The sequence below is a fragment of the Rhincodon typus genome, chromosome 25 (assembly GCF_021869965.1).
Source record: "Rhincodon typus isolate 14 chromosome 25, sRhiTyp1.1, whole genome shotgun sequence".
Lineage (NCBI taxonomy): Eukaryota > Metazoa > Chordata > Chondrichthyes > Orectolobiformes > Rhincodontidae > Rhincodon > Rhincodon typus.
The window spans coordinates 15,246,543-15,263,622 of record NC_063356.1 but is presented as its reverse complement, the minus strand read 5'-3'; the positions used below and the strand labels follow the sequence as shown (position 1 = coordinate 15,263,622).

The following is a 17,080-nucleotide window of genomic DNA, read 5'->3' as shown; positions in this document are numbered from 1 at the left end:
CTTTTTTGTGGGAATGACATTGCAACATGCTGCATTTTAATAAAAATTCAAAATGGTCCTGACAACTTTCACGAGAGGCTACTTGTGAGCTTAAAGCAACAAAGCAGCATGCGTTTTGGGAAAAAGAAGATTGGTGGAAGGATCCTTATGAGGAAAAGTTTTGAAGGGTAATAGGGATCAGTGCTGGGACCTTTTTATCTTTCTACTTTTACATTGAATAGGATTCACAAGCTCAACACAAAACAGCCGAATCTGTTTAATTCAAAAATTCTGCAATGAATTAAGCAGACTGTTTAATGGCTGGACAAAATATGTTGGCTAAATGTGAACAAGGGCAGATGAATTTAAATTTGCATATTATATATAGCGCCTTTTGCATGGTCACTAGATGACATGCAACTTTATAGTCAATTAAGTACTAGTCAGATGTAGTCACTGGTAAATGTGCACAGAAAACGTGCACAAATGGTATTTGTGTGAATGGGAAAATCTATATGTCAAAATGTATGTTGCTTGGTTTTATTAGTTTACTCAATGCAATTTCAAGGTTTTATTCTTTTTTTTTCTGACACATCATTATTTGCAATATTCCAGAATGTTTTGTGGTTTTCCTCCAATTTTGGCAAAACATGGGAAAATATTCACAACTTTGTCTGTCTTGTTAAGTGGTAAGTAAAGCTTAACTAATAGTAACTACAGTGACTGAATGTATTGCTTTATTCAAGTATGTGGTAATTCATTTAATATAATGTTCCAAAGCACTTTACTAATCACCATTGTTCTTTGTGATGGTATTAAAAATGATTGAAAGTGTTAGGTATTGAAGGTGTGGAGACGGGGGGGATGTACTAGTTTAGGGAGGACAAAGCATTTGATTTAAATGTTCTATTTCCAAGTTAGAATGGAGGACAAGGGAGGAAAGCAGAGAACTTGTGTTCATGTGTTATGATTGAGATGGGAGGAGCACACGATCTTTCTCTAGTCTCACTGCTGTATGGATCACAACACACATGATTTTTAACCTGTTCGTGATATGACCAATTGTATGATTTCCCTATATTAGATATGGAATAAAAGGATTCATGAAACAGGTTTCTTGAATGAACACAAGTTATTTTATTACAAAATACAGCTTATTCAATGTTGTATTGTGACTACTTATGTTTTCAGTGCAGTTGTGGAAAATGCAAGTTGAAAGCAGCATGAACCACTGTGAAAATTGAATTGCATAAAAGCAAAGTGCTGAAAAACCTCAGCCAGTCTGGCAGTGTTGGTGAAGAGAGAAACATAGGAAATAGGTACGGGGGTAGGCCATTCAGCCATTTTGAGCTTACCCCATCATTCAGTATAATCATGGCTGACCATCCAATCAGTACCCATTTCACTTTTTTTTGCTCCAGACCCTTTGGTCCCCTTGAGAAACAGAGTTAATGCTTTGAGTTCCGTATGACTCTTACTCAGAATTCAAATAAATTGCAGTTAGCTGCGACACTGCTTAAAAATTGAACTTCATCTTATCAGTTATGTGGAAGGGTCACTGGACCCAAAACGTTAACTGGTTTTCCCTTCGCAGATGCTGCCAGACCTGCTGAGCTTTTCCAGCAACTTTTGTTTTTGTTCCTGATTTACAGCATCTGCAGTTCTTTTGGCTTTTACTTAACCTTATCTTAATGTTTGACAAGACCAAGATTCTTTGACCAGTCTTGTAGATAAAAACACAATTTTTTTGCTATTAGTTGACGATGAATACTGGCCTCCAAAGATGCTAGCAGTATTTCTTCTGATTTTTAGCAGATTCACTCAACTGATGGGAAAAACATGTAAGATACCATTTAGTAAAAATATTCAACTTTGAGATGGAAAGTGAAATACATTGAACTGCTGAAGTATATTAGTGTGTTACTTATTGTCCATGAACAGGTTTTTAGTAATGTTTGACTATGACTAAATCATTAACATTTCGTATTATGTTTTTGAAAATGTTTCTCTTTCCTACCCTTCTCGCTCTACCCCCACCCCCTAAAACAATTTTAAATGATGATCATATCTTGTTTGCAAGCATTGTTGTCCGTTTAATTTGTCTTTGTTCTGCTTTATTTTATTTTAGGGGACAAAATGACACCATTTTCTTCACAACCCACCCCAATGGGTCTTGTAGTAAGTTATATCAGCACCTGTACTTTATTATTGGACAAAATCTTGTCTTTTCAGTGCTTTACAAGCATATGGGATTATTATTTGATTACAAGTTTTTGTTTAAGGTTTATCTTTGATTCTTGCTAGATTTAATTTGTAGTTTTTGCTTATCTTGCAACTCCAGAAATTTGTATGGATTTATTTTTATTAACATTTCATTTAGCACATCTATGAAAAATGTATGGATGAAAGATCTACAGATCAAATGCTACAGGTATTCATAAGAATTGTGTAGGCTTTTATTCATATTTTTATTGATCGATAGGATTAATCTGGATATTATGATTCAATGATACAATAACCCAAGGCAGTTCTAACAATGGAATTTACCCAATGTTCTTTATCAAAGCAAAGTACACTACATAAAATACTGCAATAACTGTACTTCTATAATCCCTTCAACCACAGTGGAGGTGATGGCCTAGTGGTATTATCGCTGGACAGTTAATCCAGAGACCCAGATAACAATGTGGGGACCCGGGTTCGAATCCCACCACGGCAGATGGTCGAATTTGAATTCAATAAAAATATCTGGAATTAAGAATCTAATTATGACCGTTAACCCATTGTCGATTGTCGGAGAAAAACCCATCTGGTTCACTAGTGCCCTTCCCTTTAGGGAAGGAAACTGCTACCTTACTTTGTCTGGCCTACAGGTGACCCACAGCAAAGTGGTTGACTCTGAACAATGGACGATAAATGCTGCTTAGCTGGCGATGCCCTAATCCCGTGAATGAATTTTAAAAAAAAACCAGTGAACCTGTTTACTTGCACTTTTCTGAAGATCAGACCCAAACAGATGATCAGCCTGCTCTGTCCCCCAAATCCAGTTGTTACTCAAACAACCCCTTCCTGAACTAACTAATTGTGCTGGGAAACAAGGGATTTTATACTCTTCCATAGAAAGAAGCTGTGCTTTCAAACTAATTGTGCAGTCTCCAGCAAATATTCAGTTTGAACACTGATAAACATCACAAATGCCTCATGTTTTCCATGTTGCTTTGATCAATCCAAATCAGGAATTTCTTACCTCTCCTGAGCGAGGCTTATCTCTTGCTTTGAATGAACTTTGACTTCTGCTTTAGCTTGCTGTTGTTGTTCACTACTTTTATGTCATCTAATCAACTGCATGATGCTTGCACAGCATAACTTCAGGAAAATCTCAAATTCAGCTGATAAGTAGTCTGCATTGTCACTTCCAATTTACTGTTTTTAAACAAGGTATCACTTTTTCCAGTGTTACTGTGATAGTTCAGTCCAAAACTGTTGTTACAATATGCTGACCTAAACACATACATGCGCACTGTTATAAAGCGGAGGTCAACCCCTCTGATAACTAAAACCGAAACACCCAGAGAGGTGTGCCTCACCCTATAATCTGTTAAGAGCCCCCAATCTGTTATAAAGGAGTGGTTAAATAAAATAAACCCCTTACACTCTATAATCAAGTAACAATTTATTTATCTAACTCTAACAGTGAACAAATTAACTAAACTATTAACAAACCAAATAAGTCCCTTCTAACTACTAACTGTTCCTGAATAAAACCAGATTCTAATGGTATGCTGTTCCAATAAATACAAGTTCCACTTGTATAAAACAATTAAAAAAAAAAAAAAAAATTAGAGTTTAGTCTCTCAAAATTATAGCCCGGTTACGTCTTCCGGAATGTTCTGTGTCTTCGCTGATCTTGTGTCAGGAATGCCTTCTCTCTCAAATTCTTATGTCAGGAACATGAACTAGTTGTGCTGTAATTTAGATGGTGCTTGCTCTAAGGCTTGGAGAATTCTAAGAGTCAATGATTCTTTCTTTTAGAGCTGAGAGCTATTGTCTTGGCAGATGGCGGTTGGCCGTCCCTGATTTTCAAATGCCCTCATGTCATCAAGAATATAAGAGATAAATTTATTTCATTAGGATTGGTCCTATGTTGTCAAAACCATCAGATTTAAATTTAATTGATATTTGGTATCTAAAGGTCTGGTTTAAATTTGCTAAATTCAAAAACCTGTTGTCTTGGTAAAAATGCTGCTTTGCCTGCTAACTGTACAGCCTTTTGATGTGAATGAATCAATTCAGGTACTCTGAACCTGCAAACCCACAGACATCATTTTTGAATCTCTGAGCATAGAAAAAGCATCATTTTTAAAGGGACCACGCACTGCTTTCCCCATAGCATTTTACAAATGCCAACATCTTACAAACACCAAATTCTAATTTCTTGCCTTCCAATCTACAAGTACTCTACCCAACTTTGCAACAGCGCACACACATATGCATGCAAAACACTGAAGCATGTTAAAATCTTGACCTTTCCTAATCATGAGGTCATCACCAAGTTTCACGTTTGTTCCTCATTTCATTTAACTTTATTTAACTTCAGTTTGGCAGACCCAACAAATTTTAAGTTAATGTCTAAAGTTGGTAATGCAAAAATCAGCTTTTTCAACAAGTGATGCTTACACTTGTTTTTCTTTAATAAAAAGCTTTCTATAATAGTGAAGAAAACTGGTACTTTCTATATTGAATTTCTTTGCATCTGATAATGGTTCAGTACATCTGTGTGAGTGCCATTCACAAAGGCAGTAGGTAGTCTTTTTAATATATAGACTTGTTGCCAGAACTCTTGAGCCCATAATTGCAAGAATTTTGATTCCATTGCACAGATACTAATGGTATGCCAGTAATAATGCTGGAAAGCACTAAAAGTGTGCATATTCTTTCATCATGTGACTGCTGAGTGAAAGTGTTCATTGTTTTATTTGTTGCTTAGCTTTTGCTAACTGTGATCTCTTGCAATATATTCTTTTTAACCCCACATACTTTGCCATTCAGTAGAACAACTTAAATTTTGGTTTCTAACTGGTACATAAGTACCAAAACAGCTATTGGAGTTTGTATTTATTCAGTTAAGCTGGGACCCAAATGCATTAACATATTCCTATTCTTGGGGATGTGGGTTTAAAGTTTTTTTGGCATGCTCAAGGCCACTGCTTCCAACAGGTATAGGAACTGATGAAGATGCAATTTATTTTGTAGCAGCAAGAGGCCTTTTGGAGCTTAAAAGGACAGATGATTTTGGAAGAACATTTAAAACTATTGGATCAAAGATATATTCGTTTGGACTAGGAGGACATTTCCTCTTTGCTTCTGTTATGACTGATAAGGTAAAGATATAGATACTTACCAATTTTCAGAACTTTTGCACATGAACAATCTATTGCTTCACAATTAGATTATTAAAATATATATTCTCACAAGCATATGTACATGAGAATATTTGCTTTTGTAGACCCACTACAAGTAGAATCACTACTTCATATTCTAGTCTCCCCAAGCTATGATACCACTATGGCAGAGAGTAGTTTGTTCCCAAGTCATTGCCGCAAGGAAGTGTGAAAGCAGTTTGATAATGACTTTTGAAGGAACTTCTATTAAAAAGCACCTAATTGTAGTCCTTTTTCTGTCCAGTTATTTAATCAACCTACCAATGTTTCTTGCCACAAACAATGAAAGATAATTTGATTCTGTAAGTGAAGTTTACTGTTTTATCAGAGGAAATTGATGGGCTATATTGGGTTGGCTAATGCCAAATGTTGCTCATGAAAGCAGTTTTTCTTTGGATCTGAGTTGGTATCTATGGAAGCAATTTCTGCTAATCACCTAATTGCTAGTCAGTGCATCCTGTTGGACGAATATGGTAATTGGCTAGGATTAGAAAGAGTTTTTGTCTGTAAATGGGTAATCTGAAATAGTGGAGTAGTCTAGAGGCTCCCTATTGAGTTTTGTAAACAAGTAATAACAACTTGCATGTGGTAAGCAATCACTGCCTGAAGGCTAGATGTAGAGAGGAGTGAATTGCCATGACAGTAATTGAGCAGATATTGAAGGCCATCTCCACTCTTAGCACCTTAAAACTTTAAACTGAGCCATGTTGAAACTCCAGAATTTGAAATGATATCAGCAATTAATTTGATAGAAAATAAACCAAATACTGAAGAGCATTACTGAGTTATGCAAACAATTTGTTTCAATTTACTGTATATAACCCTTTTATTTGCAAGAATAAAATTCTAACCATTTTAACTGTTGACGTTTTAAGAAAAATATCCATTAGTTTAAATTATATTTCATACTATTTGTGCACTAATATTTCAAATCTTTGTTAAAGCAACTAATAATGTTTTAAGTTGACTTTTTAGTTAATGCTGTCAACTTAATTGAATTTGAGGTGCTTGATGTACTTAAGACAGCTTGTGAACTTTATTGAGTAATTAAATTTGTCATTATATTCTAGTCTGTGTGACAACAATTTCTGTCCATGTACATAGAATCAATAGTTAGAAACTAGCTGGGTTTAAGAAACCCTACTGTTGAAATTTTTATTTACACATATTTAGAAGGTAAAATAAAATCTTGCCCAGATTTTATAGCCTACAATTATATCTAGGTTATGCAGTTATGTCTCAATTTGTTTGAATAGCATTGTAATGTGCACTATAATATTAAGTAATCAACTTAAAAAGAGAGGCAGATTGCTTATGTATCATCAGTGGAGAGATATCCATGACTAAAATTTCAAGTTGTTGATCTTTTAACAGTTTTTGACCTAAAACTCAATTTTTTTTTCTCCCCACAGATGCTACTGGACAGTTAATGATTTCCAATTTTTTTTTTGTTTTTATTTCAAATTTCCAGCCAATCATTGTATTTTGATTTTGTACTAAATGACCCCTATTATTAGTCAGGCAAGATATACATGCTCTCAAACTATAAATAACTTGGCTATTAGGTGTTCAACAAGTCAAGAAGTTGCAATGCTGGGAAAGCTGAGTTGCATACATCTTTATGCTAGAAGTGTTCCTTTGAAAGAATATCTTGTACTTTTTGTTCTGAATCAAATTAGTATTCAAGAAGATTCTGAAACTTTTATTTGCCAATGTAGTTGGGTTTGTATCTACACCAACTTATTTAACTCCAATTGTATGCATTCATATACAGCCAAATGTAAATGCAGTATCTATCCAGTACTCCTCTTCCAGAATCATTTTAAACTTAACATTGATTAGTGTTATCTTGGTATATTAAACAAAATTCCCTCTGTGCAAGGCAACTTAAAATTTAATTTTAAGTTGCATTTCGGTCTTCTCTAAGAGTTTAATATTCAAATCTAACAGACTTCCTGTTACAAATCGAGTAAATTCTCTTCCAGGTGTTCAATTACTTGGTGTCATTTTGACTAGTAAATCATTAGTTCTTTAATATATTTCCAAGTATTTTCTAGGCAGTAAACAGCTTGTGCCAGTGCAGTGACCTTGTTTTAAAATATGCATGGGTATTGGGGGTGAATATTAAATAACATCATTCATTGGGATGAAACCTTTCTGGTTTTGGAATTCCTAAGAAGAAAAATGACCTTCCTCAATCTTAAGTTTCAGCTGGATGTGGAATAAATAAAAATTTGGGTCTCTAATTGAAGATGTAGCTGAGTGTTTGTTTTGCTTATTAACTTTTGCAATTGTCAAATAACAAATTTTAATAAATAAAGATCCATGGGCAGAAATTTATCCAAAGCAGTTATTAGCTTAGATATTTGCTTTTTAAGAGTGCCTTTTTCTTGATCAGCCAGTCAAGGTGGAGACCAGAATTAGCACCCTATTTAAGTGGAACCTTTCATATGCTCATAGTATGGTGTAAAGCAGCACTAAACTGTTGTGTATGCCTTTATTTAGATCAATTAAGTGCTTCAGTCAACCAGTGGCATTCTGCAAAGTAGAATTCATCTTGAACTTTTACTCACCCTGATGCTGCAATGCATTTTTGTTTGCTGTGTCTTCTGAACCTGGCTTCACCAGAAATGCAGACTGCTGTGCCCCGAAATGAGCTTTTTCATAGTGTTGTAGTGTCAGGCATAGACTGGATATGTCCCCTTTTTATAGCCCTTGATGCCATTAGGCAAATTTAAAGTGTGAATGTTAGGGAATTGGTTAATGGATGAATGGGTAGGGCATGTGAGTAAACTGGATAAATTTGTATGGCGATGGGTGGGTTTGTAAAGATGGCTGAGGGGGTTATGTCGTCGGGAGGGGTATTTGGGTGGCTTGTGTTTAGTTAGATTGGAACGAATCTAGTTGGGGAAAAGCGGGTCAGTGTGACTAATTATGGGGATCGGTTGTGAAGTTAGGCAGGCAAAGTTACATTAGCCGTCTAATGGGTCTGGGAGACCTTCCAGGTAAGTATTGTGTAACTGCCTCGTGAATCTGACTCTAGCTGGAACTTCTTATAGAGGTCCCTGGGGCACAGGGGAGTTGCCCATTTGAATTCAGAGTTTCTGGACTGTACCCACAGACGGCTGCAAGTCAGGACTTCTGCAGGGCCCCAAGATGCAACTTGGATATGCATCTGGTCTCTGATATAAAAATGGAAGATCTGGGCCATTGTTTGTTAACTAATATTTCTGATAGCAAAATTACATTGCTTAATGAGTCTACTTCAATGAGATTCAAAGTGTTGCATAGAGAATTTTGCATATTGGGAGCATTTAGGAATTTTATTGGCAAAGCATAAGCCCCGCTGGACAGAATGAGTGTTTATACATCTTGGTTATATATCTTTCAGTTTGGGTGACCAAAAGGATGTTTTTTTTCCTTTAAAAAAAATTCAGTTGTGCATTCTTTCCTAATATACATGTATTATTCAAAAAATTCTTTTCATTGAATTTTTCTCAATATTAGGGATGAAAAATGGTTGTTTATTTATATTATTGTTTTATAGGTCAGTTTAAGGGCACTCCACGTTTCCTTGGATATGGGTGACACCTGGAATATGGTACAGTTGCCTCATGTCAGCACTGAACAGTTCTACTCCATTCTGGCTGCAAATGATGACATGGTATTCATGCATGTTGATGACCCTGGTGGTAGGTTTTAAAACTGGATGTTCCTTTTGGAAGCAATAGTGTTAAACCTACTTTCAGATTTATGATTGTGTGTTAAACATGGATTTGTTAATCCCCATTATTTCTCTTGTTGTGTGTAATACAATGTGGGTTCAAATTGGGAATCACGAACATTTTATTTCTGTGGATTTGAAATTGGAGTTTTTAAAAATTCATGAAGTTAATTTTTAGGTGTAAAATAATTAAATTGCAATGAGATTTTAGAATCTGATGCCTGTCATGTGTTTTAGCAGTCTTGTTTTCCTCACTTGCCTGATGTCTTTTGGTGACATTATCTACAAACGTGGATTTACTTCCACTTGTGTACCAGCAATGCTGAGCTGCCGTTATTAGATTGTCATTGTGCGGGCAGATTGCTTGTATAAAATTTGACTCTTGAATGAATCCAATTAAATATTGGAAGGGTTGAAGTTATTGCCCTCACCCTCTGCACCCTATTCACTGATGTAATGCTTCTTTCTACCTATTGTCTCTGGCTGAACCAGGCTATCGGCATGCCTCATTTAACTCTGGACTGATCTTTTAAGTCCCTATCCTGTTTATTCTCTGTGGGACTGCATTCCAACAAGTGAGAAAATATCTTGGATAAGTATATGGTAATCAGGCAGTGCTAACCTGGTTTTCTGAAGAGACTGGAGGAGCAACACCTCATATATTTCACCTCGGGAGCCTACAGCCCGATGGCCTAAACACAGAATTCACCAGTTTTAAAATCTCCCCACCCCGACCTCATCCCACGTCCAATCCTCCCTCTCAACCCTACCTTCTTGATCTGACACAACCTGGCCACTTGTCTATCTTCTCTCCCACCCATCTGCCCCACCAATCCCTACCTGCACTCACCTATCACCATCCCACCTACCTTCTCCAGCCCCACCCCTCTTCTCTCTATTTAATTTCCAGCTCACTTCCCCCTCCCCATTTTCTGAAGAAGGGTCCCAACCTGAAATGTTGACTTTCCTGCTCCTCCAGCTCCACACTGTGTTGGTTCTGAAAGAGAAATTGTGTTGTCATTGTTGAAACTTTTAATTTTTGACATTTCCTGACTCTAGTGCCCAGTTTTCCAATTCCCCTAGATTGTAATGTAATTTTTCGGTAACCTTCCATCCAAATGTCATCCTGTATTGTCCTGCACATTCATCAAGCAACTTTGATCTGAGTCACCATCTTCCTCTAATTTAAAACTCTCATCATCTCCTAATAGTTCTCTATTTGAGTGCCTATTAGTTTGTAATGCGGCTTGACAGACACTTGTGCATTGTTAGTACCGTATAATTGGAACTTGTATTAACGGACATTGCAATATTCTTGTAGAAGAGCAATGCTAAATCTTCATTGACATCTTGGATTGCATAACTGGTTGGTTGAACAAGACTGCTTTTTATTATGTCAGGTCTCATGGCTATTATTATAACTTTGAATGAAAATGAAAAAAACCTGTAAAACATTCACAACAGGACCACATCAGAAAGAAATTGCAATACTTAAAAATATGTTCTGTGTTGATCAAAGTGAAGGATAGCAACAGGGAATGGACGTACTATTGAACTTCTGGCATTCCGAGTTGGTTGCTGGTTTAGGCTTTGCATGCTTGATTTCCCTCCCGATGTTTACACTGAATCATAGATGGGCATTCCGTAAAATGAAATTTCTATCTCCACACAGCTTAGATTTTATCTTTTCTTATTGCTATGGATTGGGTGTGTTCAATTTGATTTTGGGGCTTCTGCAGTATTGGTAATTAATTTTATTTCACCCAGTCAAGAGGAAGAAGGAAGCTGACTTGAGGTTGAGGAAGCAAGGATTGGGCAGAGCTCTAGAGGTCTACAAGGTAGCCAGGAAGGAACTGAAAAATGGATTTAGGAGAGCTAGAAGGGGATATAAACCTTGGCGGGTAGGAGCAAGGAAAACCCCAAGGCGTTCTGTACTTATGTGAGGAACAAGAAGGTGGCCAGAGTGCGGGTAGGGCCAATCAGGGATAGTGGAGGGAACTTGTGCACGGAGTCCGAGGAGGTAGGGGAGGTCCTTGAATACTTTGCTTCAGTATTTGTCAGTGAGAGGGACCTTGACGTTTGTGAGAACAGCATGAAACAGGTAGATATGCTCGAACAGGTTGATGTTAGGAAGGAGGATGTGCTAGAAATTTTGAAAAACGTGAGGATAGCTAAGTCACCTTGGCCAGACAGGATGTACCCAAGGTTGCTATGGGAAGCAAGGGAAGACATTGCTTTTCCTTTGGCAATGATCTTTGCATCCTCACTGTCCACTTGAGTAGTGCCAGAAGATTGGAGGGTGGCAAATATCATTCCCTTGTTCAAGAAAGGGAATAGGGATAATCCTGGAAATTATAGACCGGTCAGTCTGTCTTCTGCAAATTATTGGAGAGGATTCGGAGAGCTAGTATTTATGATTATTTGGAAAAGCACAGTTTGATTAGAAATAGTCAGCATGGCTTTGTGAGGGGCAGGTCATGTCTCACAAGCCTTATTGAATTCTTTGAGGATGTGACAAAACATGTTGAAGGTAGAGCAGTGGATGTGATGTATATGGATTTTAGCAAGGCATTTGATAAGGTTCCACATGGTAGGCTTATTCAGAAAGTAAGGAGGCATGGGATTCGGGGAAGTTTGGCTGTCTGGATACAAAACTGGCTGTCCAATAGAAGACAGAGGGTGGTAGTAGATGGAAAGTATTCAGCCTGGAGCTCGGTGACCAGTGGTGTTCCGCAGAGATCTGTTCTGGGACCTCTGCTGTTTGTGATCTTTATAAATGACTTGGATGAGGAAGTGAAAGGGTGGGTTAATAAGTTTGCCGATGACACGAAGGTTGGTGGAGTTGTGGACAGCGTGGAGGGCTGTTGTAGGTTGCAACGGGACATTGACAGGATGCAGAGCTGGGCAAGGAAATGGCAGATGGAATTCAACCCGGAAAAGTGTGAAGTGATTCATTTTGGAAGGTCGAATTTGAATGCAGAATACAGGGTTAATGGCAGGATTCTTGGCAGTGTGGAGGAATGGAGGGATCTTGGGGTCCATGTCCATAGATCCCTCAAAGTTGCTACCCAAGTTGATAGGGTTGTAAAGGAGGTGTACGGTCTGTTGGCTTTCAATGGCCTGGGAATTGAGTTTAAGAGCCGAGAGGTTATGCTGCAGCTCTATAAAACTCTGGTTAGACCACACTTGGAATATTGTGTTTAGTTCTGGTTGCTTCATTATAGGAAGGATGTGGAAGCTTTAGAGAGGGTGCAGAGGAGATTTACCAGGAAGCTGCCTGGACTGGAGGGCAGGTCTTATAAGGAAAGGTTGAGGGAGCTAGGGCTCTTTTCATTGGAGCAAAGAAGGATGAGAGGTGACTTGATAGAAGTGTACAAAAACGATGAGAAGCATAGATAGAGCGGATACCCAGAGACTTTCCCAGGGTGGAAATGACTATTATGAGGGGGCATAATTTTAAGGTGATTGGAGGAAGGTGTAGGTTCTTCACTACCACTGCTGGCAGCGCATTCCACACTCCCACCACACTGTGTGGAGTCAGATAATTTAGGGACTTTTAAGCGACTCTTGGATAGGCACATGGAGGATAGTAAAATGTAGGGTACACAGGGTAGATTGATCTTAGTAGGATAATAGGTCAGCACAACAACGTGGGCCGAAGGGCCTATACTATGCTGTACTATGTTAATTACAAATTTGAGAAATTGTCCAGTCAGGCTTATTTAATCAAAATGATTCGTTTTCTTCTCCTCTTCACCCACTGACCCATCCAACCCCCCGAATAGATACTGGCTTTGGAACAATTTACGTTTCAGATGATCGTGGAATAGTGTATTCCAAATCTCTCTCGAGACATTTGTACACGGCAACCGGAGGCGAGACAGATTTTACAAATGTCACTTCATTGCGTGGAGTATACGTTACTAGTGTACTTGCTGAAGGTAAGTATACAAGTTTGAATTTTGTAAAACTTTATCTGGTTTTATTTCAATTAATGTTTAGAATTTGCAAAATTGAAAATATCAAATGGCATTTCAGTATTGAATTTTTTAAGTTCCATTTACTATGCAAAAATGTGTTGCATCTGAAAATCAAATATGAAGTTATAGCCAAAGAAATTTGTGTGCACAGATGGCAAAGAAGCAAAAGGCTCTTTAAGTAAATATCATTTTCTGCTGAAGATATTTAAGTGTAGCTTCTGATTTAGTTTTATTTTGGTAGTGGGGTAAAGGTTCAGGTACTTGCATGAAATAGTTTACTGGCTGTTCAGTGGCCAGTCTTGTATTTACTAGTTATGTTGACAGCTTAATTTGGATGCTAGGAGGGCATATGCTTATGTATTATTTGTAAACCAGTGATCCTTAAGGATGCTTTCTTAATGGGAATAAATGTAACTTTCTCGCTACACTGCGCCCCCCCCCCCCCCCCCCACCCCACAAACAACTTTCTTTTGTGATTTAGCAAATTGTGACTTGTTGGCTAAAGTAATAATTTTGAAATTGCCCTTGAGTTTGGTCAGAAAATGTCATTAACTTTTTATTACAAATGAGAATTGCTGTTGGTCAGAGGTCGTGATTCAGTTTAGAATTTATTGGTATTGTTGGAACTCGCCACTAGCCTAATTTAGTTCTCAGAAATTCGCAGGAAAACTTACCCTATTCAGATTATGTTTCTTAGCATGCTTTAATATTCTTTTCAGATGGTTCTGTTCAGTCTGTTATTACATTTGATAGAGGAGGGGAGTGGAAGCCCTTAAGGAAACCAGAGAATAGTGATTGTGATTCCACTGCTAAAAATAAGGATGAGGTGAGTATAAGATGTCATTTGTGTATTGGTTTACCTCCTATTTTAACGTTCTGCTAAAGTTTTCATTGTGTACAACAGTTTCGAGAATTATTAGGATCTGAATGTAAGTTCTGACTGGATTTGAATGAATGTTGTTTGCAGAAAAGATAGTTAATACCACTGTGGTATTAACATGCTTGGACAGATTGAGTAATTTTATGACACACCTCCAAGGCAGGTGGGCCTTGAATGCAGATCTGCGTCCTAGTGGTAGTGATGTTACCACTGCTACAGAAAACAATCTCTGTTTTTAAATGGTGAGGTACAAGTCAATTCAGATACAGCAACTGAACTTTGAACAAAGACTGACCTTAATGCAGTGGTCAGGTCAATTATTTCCATTGACCTTAATGAAAAGGACATTGCACTCATACTGAAATATATGTAGTTCAGCATTTTTGTGTTATGTGCACCTGAAGCCATTTTTGAATCAATTTGAAAATGGTAGTTTAGCAGAAGCCCAAGCTTGATTTAGCTCTGGTTCACTTGACATGAAAAATATCTTTTTCTCAGATCTATTTTTAAGATTTAATGTAATTGTTCACTATCCAAAAATTTTCAGTGCTAAATTGGTGCAGCTTTTGAGCCCTGTGTATTTAATGTCAGAATCCGACCCATGGAGTGTTATGTTCTAATGACAGTAAAGACATTTTTGCAATTTAATTGTAGTAAATTTAGTCAAAAATATTACTTTCTTCTGTGTAACTTGTCTATTTTGTGATATTAGCTAAATTGCATAGCGTTTCCTTTTTTTTAATGTGTTTTATATTCCTGACTGTTCAGATCCCTAATCTTTTGGGATTTCAGTACTTTGTTATGGCCTGGTTACACTGAACATTCTGGATATTGCTGAAAAGAGGCATGTTGTTGAAGTTTTTTGTCTTGTACTCGAAATTTCAAAGTTCAAACAACCATTGCAATTTATTACATAGAGGATAAAAGGGGTGCTAATTTGTTGGCAAGTCCCCACTGACTGAGGCCTTGCTACTAGGAAGTAGAAACATCACATGCTTATGAGTACTTCTGATCCCTGCATTTGCATGTGTGACATTTCTGACATAATAAATAAACCAGGGTACAAGCTCAACAGTTTATTTCCACACACGTAGACAGTGTGTGTGTGTAGGACTTCTGCCCTCTGCTGATGTGCCTTGGCTGTAGGTGTTCATTCTCCTCAAGATGAGGATCATTATAATTATTAATAGTAAGTGGCTGGGGAATGAGATCATGGACTTCAGCAGTCAGAATAGAGGAGCTAAATATTATTTAAATGGAGAAAGACTGCAGAAAGCTACAGCATGGTGGGATTTGGGAATTACGCATAAATCATAAGCTAGCATCCAAGTTCAGGTAATAGGGAAGACAGAAGATATGTTGGCCTTATTTAAAAGCAAAGTGAGTATTGAAAGAGGGAAGTATTGCTATAATTATACAAGGCATTAATTAGACCACACCAGGAGGACTGAATTGTTTTTACCCCCTTATTTGAGGAAAGATATAATGGCTTTGGAGGCAGTCCAGAAAAGTTACTAGGTTATTCCTGGGCACAGAAGGATTGTCTTATAAGGAGAGGTTGAGTAGGTTGGGCCTGCACTCGTTGGAATTTAGAAGAGTGAGAAGTGAATTTATTGAAACGGTCAAGATTCTTAGGGGAATTGACAGGGTAGATGGAGAAAAGTTGTTACCTCTTGTGGAGTCTAGGACCAGAAGGCACAATCTCGGGTAAGCTGGCACCTCGTTAGGAAAATGTTGGTTGAACAGCCTACTTCTGCTCCAACATCTTACAGTCTAATGGATGAATACAGTATGCCTCTCGGGTCTACTGTAATGTAAACAGATCAAGGTATTGGTGCTACCAATTGAAAAAAGTGCAAAATTTTAAAATTGGCTTTAAAATAATTTTTGAAATTTTAGCATTTTGAAAGAACCCTCAACTAACCCCGAGGGAAACAGCATAATGAACAAGAATATGACATTTATGTTGAGTTAGTTTTACTGTCACGTATTCAAATGCATACAGTGAAAAGTTTACAAGTTGCCACTTACGGCATCATAGAATCCCTACAGTGTGGAAGCTGGCTATTCAACCCATTGAATCCACACTGACCTCGGAACGTCCCACCTAGATCCATCTCCCTACCCTGTAACCATGCATTTCCCATGGATAACCCAACCAGCCTGCACATCTCTGGACACTTTGGGCAATTCCCCACAGCCACATAACCTGCACATCTTTGGACTGTGGGAGGGAACAGGAACACCCGGAGGAAACCCACGGAGGCAGCTGGAGAATGTGCAAATTCAACACCGACTGTTCCCTGAGGGTGTAATCGAACTCGAGTCCCTGGTGCTGTGAGACAGTAACGATAATCAACGAGCCACCATGCTGCCCTATCTTAGGTACAAGGTACAGATTCTACAGTACAAGTTCTTACGGGAAGGAAAAATTAGAAAAATAAAAAATCTAGCATTTCAGATCATAGGAATGAACTTGAAAGTAGAGAGATAAAAAGTTCAGAACAACATTACTTTCAACCCAGACCACTCTAGCACCGAGCCTTCAGATGTCATCATGTTGGACCTTGACTCCAGACTGCTGGGCTTCACTTGTAGGCTATTGAGGTCAAGAGACCACTCTGGAATCACCCCAGAAGTCCGCACTAAGGCCACCCTGGGCCAGAAGACTGCCACCTGCTGCCGGGAGTCAGAATTTACCAAGAGAGGAAAAACCGAAACGGAGCAGAAGAGCTTAACTGAAGTGTCCTACTCTGCCACCATCTTGGGTATATAGATGTATTTGTCATCTTGAACACCTTGCATATTTCTTTCATAACTGGTATAAACTTTACATCTCTACCTCTGTTAATTTTCAATATCTTAACACACTATTGAAATTTCACTGAAGGACACACTTCCCAATTTTACTGTTCTTTTTCACAATATGGTAATTTCCTTTTTAGGTAGCATCAATAGTTCAATTACTGCCAGCTGCAAGTGGTGGGCAGTATAAAGTGAGCCTCTGAAATGGTTTCTTAGGAGTTCCAAGGTGCTAACCTAGATGTCCTGCGTGTCTACACGCGTAGCGATGCTT

The 17,080-nt window shown here is 37.9% G+C and overlaps 1 protein-coding gene across 2 annotated transcripts in view; it reads left to right on the top strand.

Moving 5' to 3' along the window:
- The window catches only part of sort1a (sortilin 1a), a 59,856-nt gene that overhangs the window by 28,794 nt on the left and 13,982 nt on the right, over positions 1-17,080 (top strand). For both annotated transcript variants that reach the window (XM_048611945.1, XM_048611944.1), the window contains exons 6-11: positions 595-668; positions 2,108-2,157; positions 5,233-5,360; positions 8,968-9,112; positions 12,930-13,085; positions 13,844-13,950. In XM_048611945.1, coding sequence (XP_048467902.1) covers positions 595-668; positions 2,108-2,157; positions 5,233-5,360; positions 8,968-9,112; positions 12,930-13,085; positions 13,844-13,950 — 660 coding nt within the window. The remainder of the gene's footprint in view (positions 1-594; positions 669-2,107; positions 2,158-5,232; positions 5,361-8,967; positions 9,113-12,929; positions 13,086-13,843; positions 13,951-17,080) is intronic.